At 29.6% G+C, this 16,535-nt stretch overlaps 1 protein-coding gene across 2 annotated transcripts in view; it reads right to left on the bottom strand.

Moving 5' to 3' along the window:
* Positions 1-16,535, bottom strand: part of LOC145291907 (solute carrier family 15 member 1-like) — a 166,290-nt gene that overhangs the window by 90,694 nt on the left and 59,061 nt on the right. For both annotated transcript variants that reach the window (XM_080137738.1, XM_080137739.1), the window contains one exon: positions 1,317-1,387. In XM_080137738.1, coding sequence (XP_079993864.1) covers positions 1,317-1,387 — 71 coding nt within the window. The remainder of the gene's footprint in view (positions 1-1,316; positions 1,388-16,535) is intronic.

Genomic DNA, 16,535 nt, shown 5'->3' with positions numbered 1-16,535 from the left:
CTACCCAGTCATGGCTGATGGAACGAGTTTGATAAAAAGATTCTGAAGTTCAACAAGACACCTAAAGAAGGCCAGAGTTACATTGGCAGAAATATTGTGAAAATAACACGCAATAGGAGAACAGTAGTTGAAATAATCCAAATAATACAGTTGTTCAGTTCCCTTTCTAACTGGCAACTAATAAATGTGTTGTGATCGCACTACTACAAGGAGTTAAAAAAAAAAAATCACCGCTTAACAAAGGTCACTCAAGGGTAAAAGTTAAGGATTTGTAGCAAGGGTTGTAACTAGACAGAAATTAATTCTTTAAGCATTTGTTTACATTGAGCTTGAAAACGATAATGTTATAGTCAGCTGGAAAACTGTCCCATGGTACTGTGTTTTAACAATTGGCAATTCTAAGAAAAGAAACTTAGCTCATGGAAGTTCTGTTTTTAGTACACAAATCGCGCAAGGAAATTTATTGACAGTGATTGTAACTAAACAAGATTCTGTTGTGAGTATTCAACATGGAAGGGGGCATGACTATACAATGAAGCTCAGTCAAACACTTGTCATGAAAATAATGATAGAGTAGAGAAAGACCAGCAATGTCTCTTCTGTGAGAAAGTGGTTGTAGGGTAAAGAAGAGGATGTTACCCACTAGATTTCAAAGTCGGTTTTGTACTCTGACAAAGCAGGAAAGGATACTCTGAGTGGTATTTTCCCAGATGTGACAACAATACTCCATCTCAAGATGTTTTAAGCGACATTTCCCCCAAGAATTTTGTCTGCCGCATCAGTCGGTGGATTATCCTGTTTTATGACATATTTGGGTAAAAACATTTTATGTTTCAAGTACTTAATATCTTCAAATATTTATTTATATATTTTTCCTTTGTCAAATCTTAAAATTTTTCTATATCAACCAACTGCTTTTAAAAAGGATATTATCACATTAACTTGGTTTTATTTATTCATTTTTTTTCTTTTCACAATAGCAGGGAACTGTCTGCCTGTACACTACAACAAGGAAGTCTTCAAATCCAATGACAACAAATGCTGGTCATAAATCGTCCTCATAAGTAATTAAATTTTGCTTGTGCTATTTAACATTTTCGGATCTTTTCTAATATTTTTTATCATTAAACTGACCATTTATCCTTATCATTAAACCCCATCCTTGAATGGCTTTTGGCCTTAATATGTAGTAACTCATTAACTAAAAAAATGTCTTTAAATAGTTATTCATGGTGCAAATAGTTATCAGCAAAATGTTATAAATGTATTTAATTTATTTGGATTTTAAAGAAGCTAATCAGATGAATGTCACTTACTTTAACACGACCCCAGGCTTTTCCACTTATTTTATCACTCGGGTCAGATTCATGTTTTAGCAGTTGGTGCTCTGGAAAAAAAGATAAAAATAATTCATCAGACAAGATGATTAAAAACAAAGCAAAAATAACGTTCCCTTTAAACAGTTAAATTTAAACTGACCGTCTTAGCAAGAATACATTTAATAAATGAAAATAAAATTAATATTTAAATAAAATGCAAATAAAGTTATAAATAGACGAAAAAAAAAAAGAATATTAATACTGATCCTACATTTTTAGGTTTAAAGCATATCGACAGATTTTAAAACAAAATGAAAAAATTCCAGGCTCATTTCAAGTACTGCAAAAAATGCGCACATTTACAACAACCCCCATATGCACAGTTGAACTAAAGTCGAATACATCTATAATATAAATCTCACCTGTCTGTTTAAATTAGTGTTGGGACGATTCCTAAATTTTTTCCGATTCCAGGAAAATGTTGATTAACAATTCCGATACCAAGTACGATTTCAATTCCCGTGGAATTGTTGTTTTGAAATATATCATTATATAATTGAAAGTTTTTGTGTAGCGAAAAAATTTGGTACAGCAAAAAAGTGGAAATACAATAAAGGGAATTTCGAAAACGATTTGATTTTTTTCGTAAAATTTCTTTCATTGAAGATAAAAGTCAAAACAAATATTTTAACCATGAATTAAACATGCACCATGAAATTAATAACAATCAATTTCAGGAGTTATTTTATACATTAAAAAATATAAAGAAAAAGGGTGGACATACACGAATGCTACCCCTGTAGCGAAATATGCATAGGCTCCGATGTTGTACGTTGTTCGACTGAGGGAGAAGTTATAATTTTTTACAAAGAAAGAATTTTTGCGTGCGTGACCTAGTTTTTTTGTTTTGTTTTTTTAAAATTTATTTTGGCTTGAAATTTGCGCATGATTTTTGTTATGATTTTATCTGTTTCTTTTCTTGTTTTTTTTATGGATATTTTTTTTTGCTGGAGTTTATATAATTATTAACAGGAAAATTGGTGAAAGTCAAAATGAAATCTGCGCTATTTTTAAATATTATTTTCAAGTTTAATTATGTTCATGGGACTATAAACCATTCACAAAATTTTGTGGATCCGCTTTTTGGTGTTTGCATCAAAAATATTGAAGCCTACTGGTCTTGTATTAAAAGAAGACTGAAAACAGTAGGAGAAATGAAATGGTCTCATGTTGATGAGGCCATGTATAGAGAGGCTTATAACATGAAAAGTGAAAAAATATTAGATAATTTTGAAACATTTTTAGAGCATGTTCATAAAAAATATGATAATTAAAAAAAATCCCAATAAGCTTTGGGAAAAAACATGTTTTGAACAATTGAAATTTTATTTTTTATTTTTGAATAAAAAATAATTATTAAAACAAAAACAGTAGTACTCTCGTCGAGTAGTTTTTATTTTATTCAAGAAAATAAAAGGTACCAATGCACTTATTGAGTCGTTCTTAAATAATGACATTATTTAGAAAGCCATTCTTAATATGGGGACGGAAGGGTGTTGTGTATCTATTCTGTACTTTCACCTAACAATTTCATAAGAACAGGTATCAAAACTTTAATTAAACTTGAAAGTACTATTTAAAAATAGCGCAGATTAATAAGTGCGCTAGCACCAAATAACATTTCATTGTGCTTCGATCTACGACATTCCATGAGAGGTACATACACGCTAAAATTTTTTGTTTATTTTTGTTCATCGCCACAAGAGCTAATTTGGACTTTCAATTTTCCTTTAAAAAATAATTTGAAACTCTTCAAACATTGGACAAGGCACTATAACCATTAAAAAAATAACGGTAACATAAGTGCATAAGCACCATTTTTTTTTTTGTTTTGTTTTCATTTTGTTTGTTTGTTAAATCCGGCAAAAACTAGGTACTTCTACACATGAAACTGGAGACGCCATTTTATTTTGCGCACCTGTTATTGAAATTCAAAGGAGAAATCAGTATTTTAAACTATGACCGAAGCATGAAATTAATTTGTTGTTGATCCTTCAAAGTTGCTTTAATTCAAAAAATGTTTCATTAAAATTATTTATTTGTTCGAAAAAAGAAAATTATTTTATAAGAATCCAATGTTGCTTTCATTACAAAATTGTTTTATTAAAATTATATTTTCTTATGCAAACTTTTCAATAAATGTTTTTACAAATATATTTTGATGAATTTTTATGCATATTTTGGTTTTCAAATGGTGCTCGCCCAGTTTACACAATTATGCATTAAGTTTTCATTAATTAAATCGAAAAATTTCCAATTAAACAATTATGGATATATGTTCTCTTTCACTTTATTTATTTACTATTTTTTCATAGTTCTTACCGGAAGTAATTAATATCTAGTTTAATTTTTTTTGTTATTTATTTCTAACTTTGGTCATAGTTTAAAATACTGATTTCTCCCTTCGATTTGAACTACAGGTGCACGAAATAAAATGGCATCTCCAGTTTTGGCGATAAACTGTAGAAGCACAAAAAAAAAAAAATAGCAAAAGAATACAAAGACAATAATAAGAAAAGGGTATCGTAAAACTGTACTTAAACTTGAAAATAATATTTAAAAACAGCGTGGATTCCATTTTGACTTTCACCAATTTTCCTGTTAATAATTACATAAACTCCGGGAAAAAAAATATCCCCCCCCCCAAAAAAAAAACAGATAAAATCATAATAAAAAAATCGGTGAAACTTAGATAAGTAGGTCCGGCAGACAAGCCTGGTTCGGAAAATTTAGGTTAACAACTGGTGAAGCTACCAAAAAGTAACCCTTTTGAATGAAAATGGATATAAACAATATTTAAAAAATTAATTTTTTAATTTTACTTAAAAACAAAATGTAAACATATATAAACAAAATATTTTAGAAAATAATTTCTTAATTTTAAATAAAAATTGATTATAAAGAATTTTTTAAAAATAATTATTGAAAAATATTGGCAAGTGTTTGCATAGCTGGTTCTTTGGTATAATAGGGGCGCTTAAAACCTCCTTTCCAAAACGAAAAAAGCTTTAGTGTTTTTACTATTTTAAAATACCCTTTTTTTTTAAGGTTAAACACAAGTAGTGGCTAGTTAACTTAGAACAACAAGTGTGCATGGCGGAAATTCTTCAGGGTTTAAATGTATTGTAATGCTTTTATGGTGGTCAAAAAACGTTTTTCAGCCGTCATATTACTTCCTATTTACTTGTCTCCCCACGAGGGCAGAGTAAGACACAAGGTCAGTTTTTAATGTAGAGAAGCATTTATTACTAAAAAAACGAAATAGTGAAATATAAAAGCAAGTTAAGCTAAAAGTAAAATTTTTTTTAATTTAATTCAAAGAATTAAAGAAAGAAAAAAGTTCAAAGAAATTTCGAAACTCATTAAGATAAATAAAGGTTACCTTTAAAGTAGTTAATAAAATTCTTGTACATCATATTAAATGTTATGAAAAGTTCTATAACGTTTTTATCATAAATTTTTGAGAGCATTAATCTCACTTCAAACAAACAGTTCAACTTAAAAATATAAGAGAATCGTAATGAAAGAATCGAAAATCTAAGGTATTTTTAATGATGCGATTCCGATTCCCCCCAAAATACACGATTCTTACGATTAACGATTCCAATTAATCATCCCACTACTAATTTAAATGTATGTATGTATGTATGTTTGTATGTCTGCCTAAAAATTTTCTCAGCGGCATCGTACCGAGTTGAAACTGGTACCATCTGAAAGGGTAATGTCTTGGTTGAATAATATGTGAAAATTAGAAAAAACAGTCAATTATTTTCTATAGAAATAGCCGTCCGCAATGAGGGAGGGTAGTAAAAAAATCTTTCCTTCATGCAATTTAGCCAAACATGTATGTGCAAAAAATTTTCTTTCTTGAATTATTTTAAATATAAAAAAAAAACAATGAAACTTTGATCACGTGATCGTAGACCAGTGGTTATAGTGAAAGCGTCGTTATCTTACAGTTGCACATTCGAGCCGATATATCGCCTAATTTATTTTTTTCTATTTTTAAAGTTTTAATATTGAAACAGAGTTATTTATGCCATTTTTGCATTTGTTTTTTTTTAATTATTTTTTTCATTACGTTTGCCGTTTTTTTTTGTTTTTCCGATTTTTAAAATAAGTTTAAACATTTAAACGGTTATTTATGCCATTTTTTTTCATTCGCTTATTCTTTATTTTGCATCATGTTTACTGATCTTTTTTGTTTTCGTTTTTCCGATTTAAAAAAAAAAGTTATAACATTTAAATAGGATGATTATGTTTGCTTATTTTCCATTTTATTATTGTTTTGATTTACCCCTCACCCCCACCTCACCACATTCGGGCAACGCCAGGTACCCCCACTAGTATATATATATATATATATATATATATATATATATATAGAAGGGAAAATTCCCAAAATGTCATGATACAGAACTTCCATCAGACTACACTAATGCAAGTAAGAACACAATCCAATGCTAAAAGTATAAATTAAAAAAAAAAAAAAAAAAAAACTTAAGAAAAGGTGAATCTGCATAGCTTGTTCCACCATTGTTGTAATTTGCTTTAGTTTGTGTCGATCCATTAATTAACTTATAAATGAACTGAAAAAAAAAAAAAATTAATACTAACCCTACATTATTAGGTCTAAAAAATAAGGATAAATTTTAAAACAAAATAAGAAAATTCCAGGTCCATTTCAATTACTGCAAAAGTGCTCACGTTTACAACAGCCCCTGTATACACATTTGAACTGAAGTCGAACTCATCTGAAGAAGAAGAAAGTTCCTGATATATTACAATATAGACCTTCCATCAGACCACACCCAAGTAAGAACATAGTGCAATGTTAAAAAAATTAAAAACAAAAACGAAAAAAGCATATATATTTTATTAATAAAAATGAATTTGTATAGCTTGTACTATTTTTTTTATTTCATCCTGTATGTGTTGTTCCCGTTACACCTTTGCATTGTATTGCCGTCTATAAATTACTTTTATATACAATCAAATTGCACTGTATTGAATTATCAGTTTATGAAATTTTATACATATTTAAAACAAACGCAAAAGAATGTAAAAAAATACAAATTATGAATAAGAGAATAATACACTCATGCAATTTCATGTTTGCATGTTATTACATTTCATCTCTTTCTTAAAAGATGGAATCACTCGGTTGTTGAAGATACCATGCAAAAAAAAAAGCAATTAAAAAATTTTCAAATGATATTGTTGTGTTGAATGTGAATCTCAAACTAAAATACATGTTCTTAGCCTTCAGACTAGGATCAAAATGTATTATCTGTTCAAGTAATATTTAATTTATCAAACTTTTACAAAAGTTTTGGATATAAACCCTTATAACCAGATATATTCTGAAACTAAATTAATCAGAGTACTTAGATAAGGATGTTTCAATTTGAACAACGATGATACAATAATATCTTGGGGTCTGTGTTGGTGACGGATGTCCATAGAATGGAAATATTTTCAAACATGGCAGCAATATACAAAGGATGAAGGATACAACTGTTGAATTTCCTTGGGTCCTACTAGTTATAAGATTATATTATAAGGTTTGTTAAGTAGCGTTCCTCAACGCGAGTTCAAAATAAAACTTAATTGATAATCTGTATAAGTTACTAGTGTTCCATAGCGAGGGCCATGTTTGAGTAGAAAACTTTAAAGGTCATAGTTGATACCAGACGGAAGACACAAAACCACATAAAGGAAGATTTTCTCTTTCTTAGCTATCAAGAAGGGTTGTCCCCAAAGGGGGAGGTGCGCACATTGAGTGTAGTACCAATATCTGTTTCTCTTCATCTCATGCATATTTAAGTTGTCTCCCTGATATTTTTCTGTGAATGTTTTTTTTAAATAAACCTTTTATAAAAACATCCTTAGAGTAATTCTGGAAGCTACATGCAGAAATCAGAAATAAGCTCAACATTAACAAATTCACCAATGTAGTCGTTTGTAAAAAAAATAAAATAATAAAAATAAAAAATAGGAGAATAATGAAGCCACCAGACTCCAGCTATGTAAAGAAATATCAAAGATTTTATTGAATAAAAATCACGAGAATAACCAAGATATGCTGACTAGATAAGGATCGATACTGGGATACCACTTTTGACAACCAAAAGACTGGCCTAAGACTATAATATGTGACCGAATTTTATTCTAAAGCATGTGGCAATGCTCTCTGGAGTATGCACATAAGTCATAGAATATTATTCTTTTCTTTAGCAACGTCCCAATAAATTATGTATTAGCATTAATTGCATAAGGTAAGCTTCAACATAAACGCATTCAGATTGGTAAAACTTAATATTCTAAAAGTTAAACATATTCTATGAAGGCGGGCACCCTCTACCATGCTAGAAAATTACTCACACCTGAGGATATATTATACCTTTACAAAATGCCATTTCCCATTGCATGAAGTATTGTTGCCACAAATAAATGTTTTATAAATACTTGGAATGTGCTTTGATAAATTTGTAGCATTTGTGCCCCGTCAATGTACATACTTGTGACCAACCTGATAAACAGCATAATCCCACCCTTTCATTGTTGAGGTTCCTAGATGACAGAAAGCCTTCTATTCTAATAGTTTCTCCCCTCAGACTTTAAAATTTCTTCCGTTTCCAGCTTCCCTAACTATATTAATATGCAGAAGTTTAAATGTAATGTGAACAGACATCTCGTTACTCAACTCCTCACAGTCCCCTGTAGCAATGATCCCAAATAGTAGCCCTTTACATCCAAATGGCAATGCACCGTGTGAGAGAAAAAAAAAGGGCCAAAACAAAGTTGATATATCATTTAAAGATGGATTTTGCAATTAACAACTTCAATCAATAAAGATAAATTTAGTGTGACTGCGAAAAAAAAAAAATAAATATAAATATTTCTGATGAGAAATAAAATAAAAAATGGTATGAAAAAAGATAATAAAAAAAAAACGATAGGAATTGTTCTAATCGCTTTCCTTTGGTTGTTCTTCAAAGATGAGTTGCCATGGAAACAATGGAAGATGCTGAAAACAAACTATTTTTGTTTAAAGCTTTTCATATGCAGCTATTTGCCCTTGTCTTTTTGTTTTGATGATAAAAAAATCTTTTTATATCAAGAACTTTCACAATAGATCTGGAATTTGAAAATAGTCATGCCCACACAGTTTTACCAGAAAGTTTTTTATGAATGAAGTCTAGCAGTAAAAAAATAGAAATAAATTACAACAGAATGAATAAAAATAAAGAAAATCTGTTTGAAAGTTAAATCTAAGTTTTATCGCTTTGTTATGTAATTAAAAAAAGAAAAAAATTTTAATTATTTTTTTTATTTTTATTATGGAGTCACCACTTATCTCTGCAAATGCAACTTTTGTTTTTATCATTTCGTTTCCTTTTTGTTGAATTTTGCTGCAACACTGTGTGGTATAAAACACACACCAGGTACTAAGCAAAGATCATGATTTAATCTTAGCAAGGCCATAAAACTAGAACAATTTTGATTAGGAACAAAGTGTAGTATCTGTTGGATTTTCTCCTTGCGTCTAAGTTTGCTCTTGTGGGGAGGCAAGTAAATAGAAACTAGAACAATGAAGAATTACTGTTATTTTATCCCAATTTATAAAGTACTTGTACTGGTCTCAGAATTCACCCTGAAGCAGTTGGGCCAGTTCCATCCAGAGAATTTATTGCATCCTGATCGGATGCTGACCACCACCGCAGTAACAGATACACATGTTAGCCAATCACTGTTTCAACAGTGAACCTCATAGAGGCAAAGGCCAAGAATCAATAGCTTTGTAGATGAAGAGTGTGAGCAAACCAGCAAAGACATCTCGAAAAAGGTGTGCTGCAGAGAAGATGCATTGCATCAAGAACAAACAGCAGCATTTGAGATGAACTTTTACCAGCAAACATGAAGGGTGTGGCATAAACAGTAGTGATGGAACACCTCAAGCTTTCCTAGGTCGCTCGCTCTCATCAAATCCTGTTTTACACTGAAAAACTTTGATCATTTATTAATTAAGAATTACCCTGATGTCTGTGATTACTTAATTATTATAGATAAAATAGTTATCCATGGACATGCGTTTAACCATATCTACAGCTCATCAGCACGGTTGACTTTAACAAGGTTCGATCTCACAACCACAGAGCCTGTGGTCGGATGCATTACTGGTACACTATGAAGTCTCAGCTGAAATTACATGCTATTTTTATCACCTTAAATCTATGTTGAGCTTTTTTCATTATTTTTTCTGGCAATCTCTTATTCAGTACGAGTTACTCTTCCTGTAATCAACTGCACTGATGAGCTGTATATAGGCAAAACATATGTCTGTGGATAACTATTTTATCTATAATAATTAAGTAAATACATAAACAATAATATATGTGTGTGTCTATAGAAGTAAATATATATATATATATATATATAATGAAAATTTAAGACTGTAAATTACAGTTTACATTAATTTATTGTTCGACAGGATACACTTAAATAACACACATTGAATTTCCTTAATCCGTGCAGTTTCAAAGAAATACGTTCTGCTCATCACAGGAAGGTTATTAGCAAATAAATATTAGAGTGAAACTATGAATTTTCTGGTACTGGCATTAATTGAATTTTTATTCTTTTATAACAAGCTCTGTTTTCTATCTAGGTTGTATTGAGCTTTTTTATTTGGTGAGGATTATTATAAATTTTAATATTTATATTTACTTCAAGTTTACAAAAGCTTTTGATTTCTAAATTTAACTTTTACTGATTGCTTAAACCCCCCCCCCCGCAAAAAAAAAACCCCAGAACAATGCATGAATATATTAGGTGGTTATATACTCGAGTGTTGATCAATGCTCTTTTTATTCTTTCCATTCCTTTTTTCTTTTCATTTTTCTGTACATCACCATATCACGTGATCTCCTAAATGTATTTTCTGAGAATTGTTTATGATTTCCATTTCATTCTAAGCATGAACCTTTTAAAGTGAAAGGCTGTTATTGCCTGAGGATGTCTGGAGTTGCTTATAACTATTGATCGATTGAAACATTAGCATGGCTAGTGTAGCGATAGAAAAGTGTTTATATAAATAAATAAAAAAAATATCTTTTTCTATTTATTATTGAGCATTAAAGTTCATTAAAGTTATTGTTTACATAAATAAATTTATTATATTTATTATTTATATTTTATTATTGAGCATTAAAGCTCATTAAAGTTATTGTTTATATAAATAAATAAAAAATATATCTTTTTCTATTCTGGACAAATTAAAATATCATATTTAAGCATATTTTATGACCGGGCAAAACCGGGCGCCAATCCGCTAGTCTATAACTAAAATAAGGAGCCAAACCACAAGAATTCAACCCAAAACATAAAAAGACACAAAGAATTTCATTTTCATGATTGATTTATATTTGAAGAAATTTAAATAATAAACCTAAACATTACAACATACTAACTGAACTGTAAATTTTATGACATGATTTTATTTTTAATGAGGTTTTCTATGTCTTGCAAATGGAATCATTATTTTATCGAGAAAAAGCCTCTTAACATGTTGATGCTAATTCAAAGCACCATTTTGAAATCAATACTGATGAGAGAGAGAGAGAGAGAGAGAGAGAGAGAGAGAGAGAGAGAGAGAGCACACACACAGAGATTATTTCAAGAACAAGTTTGCAGCTGCTTAACATACAAAAGGCTTTTGTCTGCATTACCTTTTGGCTATTTGGCTATTTTAGGTTCACAAGTTTTGTATGTTAAGAAAAAGTAAAAGAAAAGAAATATTTGGGATATATTTGACATTGCCATTTACATTAAAAATACACCATATAAGACTTTTTGGAGCTGAATAAAGCTTCATGCATATTCTATTTCATTGTCATTCTTAAATGTTTCTACATAAAATAGCAGTAAGACCAGGTGTTGCTCAGAATTGAATGAGCAACCCTATGTCCTTTTGAACCCATTCCTTAATATCATTTTTAAATTTGTATTTATTACACTTTATAATACACAGCTTTTGAACTGGGACCCCAAGGTATTTAGCATTGATTAGGTAAGAGGGATGGGGGTGTAAATAAAACAACATTTACTGAATTTAAAAAAAAATTTTAGATGAGGATTGATAATTTGTATTATTTATTTATTCAGACTACTGTTTTCATCTTGTGTTATTTGCACAACGTTTAAGTAGATGAAACCTCCAATCTTCTTCAGGTGTATCTTGACGAACTCAGAAATTATGCAAAGACATGTGGTACAGTGGATAAAGTACTTGGTAAAATTCAGGTGTAAGTTACACTCTTCTGAAGGTTGAAGTTCAATCTTCAGTGCGGTCAACACTGAAAAAAAAATACAATTGCGAATCCAATTACTTAGAACTTCTACCTAGTCATGAATGAGATCATGCTACTCCCATGGGTTAAATAAAGGGTTTCGTCCAACAATTCCATGCAGATTTCCGAGTTCAACAAGATATACATGAAGGAGGTTACATTGACCGAATCGTTGTGCGAATAACATTTTAGATGAAAACATTAGTCCAAATAGTGTAAATTTTTGATAAATTGAGGCACACCGGGTGTTTTCCAGGGAATAAAGTTGTCCAACACAAATGTACACCTCACAATATTACTATGCTTTCCCCTATTCCCGCCATTTAAATTTAAATATTCTTAAACTACTCTGGGTAATGTAGTTTCAGAATATATCAAGTTAAAGGGGTCTATCAGCAAAACTAAAGGAGCAGTTCATGAATAAACATGCAGAAACTACAACTTATATACAAAGTTGGATATGTTCATATATTTGTATGCATAGTACTCACTCCTAAAGTAATTAATCTATAATTATGAATTTTGGTAGGTGTAAGGGCGAATAATGTGGGTTATATTTAGTTGATTAAGTTTTAAGCAAAGGGAGCAAAGGTAGAAAATTCAGATACCTTTGACATTTGTGAAATTTTAACAATAGGTATTAAACATCAATGAATAAATACTATCCATATTTAAGTTTATTTGAAGTATTTTAAATGTTTTTGAGGGGGCTTAATATGGATACAACCTCACATTTCAAAATTCAAATATTCTAAATTTACGTTAAATTTGATTCATAGTTATCAGACATCAATTCAGCAAGATTCCCTAAATTTCAATTTATTCTTAAGACCTCTTGAGTTTAAGCTTTAAATTATAGACATTTTATGAAATAAAAAATTATGCAATGGATTTTGATCAAAATTGGAATAAGGATTCTAGACATAAGGTTTCGTAACATAATCTCTTAATTTAAGGGACATAAAAGTGGTGCAAAACTGCTGTTTTGGGGATTAATTTTACCTATTCTGGATATTATATATAATTGAATAATATAAGTATTTGAAAATTTTCTTCTTTAAAATTCTTTTGCTTGTAATTTATTGATTTTCTTCCTCTGATGAGAAGAACATCTTTGAAAATCCATGGATTAAGGGTCACTCTTATTTTCCTTCCTTGAACACTAAATGCTATTAGTATATTTTCAACTACTAAGCTTTACTCACACACAGAGCATTGAAGTAAATACTGAAGAAATATGTATGCGATATCTAAATAATTATAAAACTGTGGACCATCCAACCGCTGTTGTTTGTATCTTGTCAAAAACACTGTTGTCCTGGAAACCAGCTTGTATTTGATAAAATTAACACTCCTTTCTACAGTCTAACAATATTGAGTACACATACACTTCAATCTTTGTTTAACTTGTAGATATAGTTTCAATCATGAAACTGTTTTGTTATGTTTTGGTTTCGATTCTAGCTGATGGCACTCAAATAATTTTTTTTTTTTTTTTTTTACTTTTGAAATCATGACTATATATTGGGTACAATATAATATTGAATAATTGACTGTAATAATAAATACAAAATCTGTGTAAATCAAAACATCATATTTAAGCATATTTTACAACCAGGCAACGCTAGGCACCTCTGCTAGTTTTTTTATAATATGATATTTACTTTGATTTTGATTCTTAAGTTTCAGGTTCATATTTTTTATTATTGTTATTGCCTGTTATTTTTATTTTTTTTAATATTAATTTTTGTTATGGAAACCGGTATGGACAAGGCATGAAGCCACTTGATGTAAGAAGTTAAAAAATAAACTTTAAGGTAAAAAATTAGCCAACGATAAGTGTTAGATGAATTGATTCCAACTCAGAAAACTACTATTCTTCCCCTTTGTCATCACTCATGAAATGTAAGGACTAAACGATAAAATAAGGAAAGTTAAATTTATGAGGTCACCGAAAGTAAACACAAGATCCATTTTATACTCTTCTTTACTCAATTTAATAGAAAAACAAACAAAACCATCAAATATAAACCTGCAAAGTGGTGAATTTGTCACCGAGCTGATTTAAGTTGATAGAGAGAGTTTTACCACAGACAGATGGCTCCGTAAGTGGTCAATTAAAATGAAAAATTATGAAAAAAATGCACAGAGCAAAACAAAATCAAAATTTGTATGGCACTTTTGGTGCAAGTCTATAAATGGTCCACAAGTAATCTTTTTTACTATAAAAATCTGAAAAAAATCTTTATAATATACGTACTTGTCACTGCAGGAAATATATTCATATTCCAAAAATCACGTAAATCGATCAAGTAGTTTTTTTTTTATTTAAGAAAATCAAATATTATCAGACATTTTATCGAAGATTTGCTACACGCCATCTTGTTTGAGAGAGAACGGCACTAACGACCCCTGGCGAAAATAAGGTGGAAGTATGAGTCAACAACGGCAGACCATTGACTATTTTTAGTTTTTTATCTTCTTAAATGTCGGAAACACTTTTTTATAATACAAATAAAAAATAATAAATTAACATAATGAAACATTTTTGGAATTAAAAAAATACAAAATGAGAAATTAACATAACGAGAATGTCTAAAACGTTTTTTTTTTAAAATAGACTTTATTAAGCGAGCATTGAACCATCGACTAGTTTAAGATTTTTTCTTTCTTAAATGTCGAAAACACTTTATTATAATACAAAAATAAATAAATAAATAAATAAATTAACATAATGAAACATTTTTGGAATTAAAGTCTTTTCAAACGAACAAATAAAAAAAAAACAGTGTTTTCCACAGTCTCTTTATTAAAAGAAGTCTATTTATTTATTTATTTATTAAATAAGTTAATTTATTAAGAAAAAAAAAAGTCGATGGTCTGCCGTTGTTGACCCATACTTCCACCTTATTTCCGCCAGGGGTCGTCAGTGCCGTTATCTCTCAAACAAGATGGCGTGTAGCAACTCTTCGATAAAATGTCTGATAATATTTGATTTTCTTAAATAAAAAAAAAACTACTTGATCAATTTACATACTTTTTGGAATATGACATTTTCATGCAGTGACAAGTACGTACATTAAAAGATTTTTTTCAGATTTTTATAGTAAAAAAGATTACTTGTGGACCATTTATAGACTTGCACCGCACTTTTTTCTTAAAAGTTTTTGTTTTCATTTTTTTTTTTTTTAAATATGTCCATCACTTAAGATTTTGATGCGTTTCGGAATTTTTTAGATAAGGATTGATAATTTGGATTATTCAAACCACTATTCTCATCTTTAGTATTATTCTAACGTTCCAGTCGTTGTAACTTCCGACCTTCAAGTACATCTTTCAAACTCATTAATCTTTATATAGAACTCTGAAACCTAGATGGAATTTTGAATTGAACTCTTCATTCAATCCATGGAGACAGATTATTCTCATTGTATCAACCATCATCGTGTAAGTAATTTTAAATTTATTTTTTAGTTAGTATCGCAGGCAGTCAGAATTGAACCTTGAAAAGACTGTCAAAGATTTTTTATTTATAATTATAGAGCTAAAACTCTATTGATTATTATAGTGTACCCAATATATAGTAGTGCCTCCTCCCAGCATGGTCCAGTCATAAAATTAAAATATGCTTGAATATGATATTTTAATTCCTGCAGATTTAATATTTATTATTCAAGCCAGTTTTCTATTGAATATTATATTGTACCCAATATATAGTAATGATTTCAAAAGTAAAAAAAAAATGACTTGGGGGCCAACTAGGAGAGAAATGAAAACATTTAGTGTTGAAGCCTTAGTCGTTACCATTTGAATTATCGACAGATAGATCAGAAAATGTTCAAAATTAAGTGACACACACACATGAAATTATGCAGAATGTAAAAAATAGGCATAAATAGAACTGAGCGTAATAGTAAATGAAACCAATCATCTAATAAGAAGCCATAAAAAATGAATAATTAATAAAAGTTCATTTTTTAAATGAATATGCAAATTAGTGAATATTTATGAAGTTGGTCCCATAACTATGACCGGGTATATTAAGTCTGTTTTAATGTTAACATCAGTACAAGAAAAATATAAACTTTATAAGTGTATAGGTAGATATATATATATATATATATATATATATATATATATATATATATATGAAGTTGAGATTTTTCTTGTACTGATGTTGACATTAAAACTTATTTTTCTATTTAAAAATTATTAAGACGAACTTAATATATTCAATCATGGCTACGTGAGTGACTTTAAAGGTTAACTATTGCATGTTACTTTGAAAAATCAACCATCATTCATTATTTTTTCATTTTTATGGTTTCTTAGTGGACGATTTGTTCCATTTAACTAGTATGCTCAGTTCTATTTATGCAGATTTTCTATAATCTGCATAATTGTGTGGTATTAAAGAGAAAAACTTGTAGCACATGCATATATACATACGTTAAATATTGAACTTTAACTATCTCCATTTCTTTTTATCAACATTTTTTTCTTCCTAAATCCTTTTACCCGGGTGTTTGAAAGTGTGTATTGAGCAAAAACAAAAAAAAGTGGTAGTAGGAACACAGGCTCGAACCCGTACCGCAAAGGAAGAAAAGAATGTGAAAAAACGTGATGTCTTTGCTGTTATGCCTACCGCCAAACCAGAAGTGACGTAGGTTTAAATTAAAGCTAGACAATCAAAAAGAGGGGATGACTTTCAAAAATATTGGCGAAAAGCGACCCCCTCCCTGTAGAAAAGTGCCCAGTTGAGGGTGAAGAAATTAATGTTTTTAGCCAATTTTTCGGTATTTGT

Source organism: Euprymna scolopes, chromosome 13 (genome assembly GCF_053919585.1).
Source record: "Euprymna scolopes isolate OS-2025 chromosome 13, ASM5391958v1, whole genome shotgun sequence".
Lineage (NCBI taxonomy): Eukaryota > Metazoa > Mollusca > Cephalopoda > Sepiida > Sepiolidae > Euprymna > Euprymna scolopes.
This window is presented reverse-complemented; position numbering and strand designations above follow the sequence as displayed.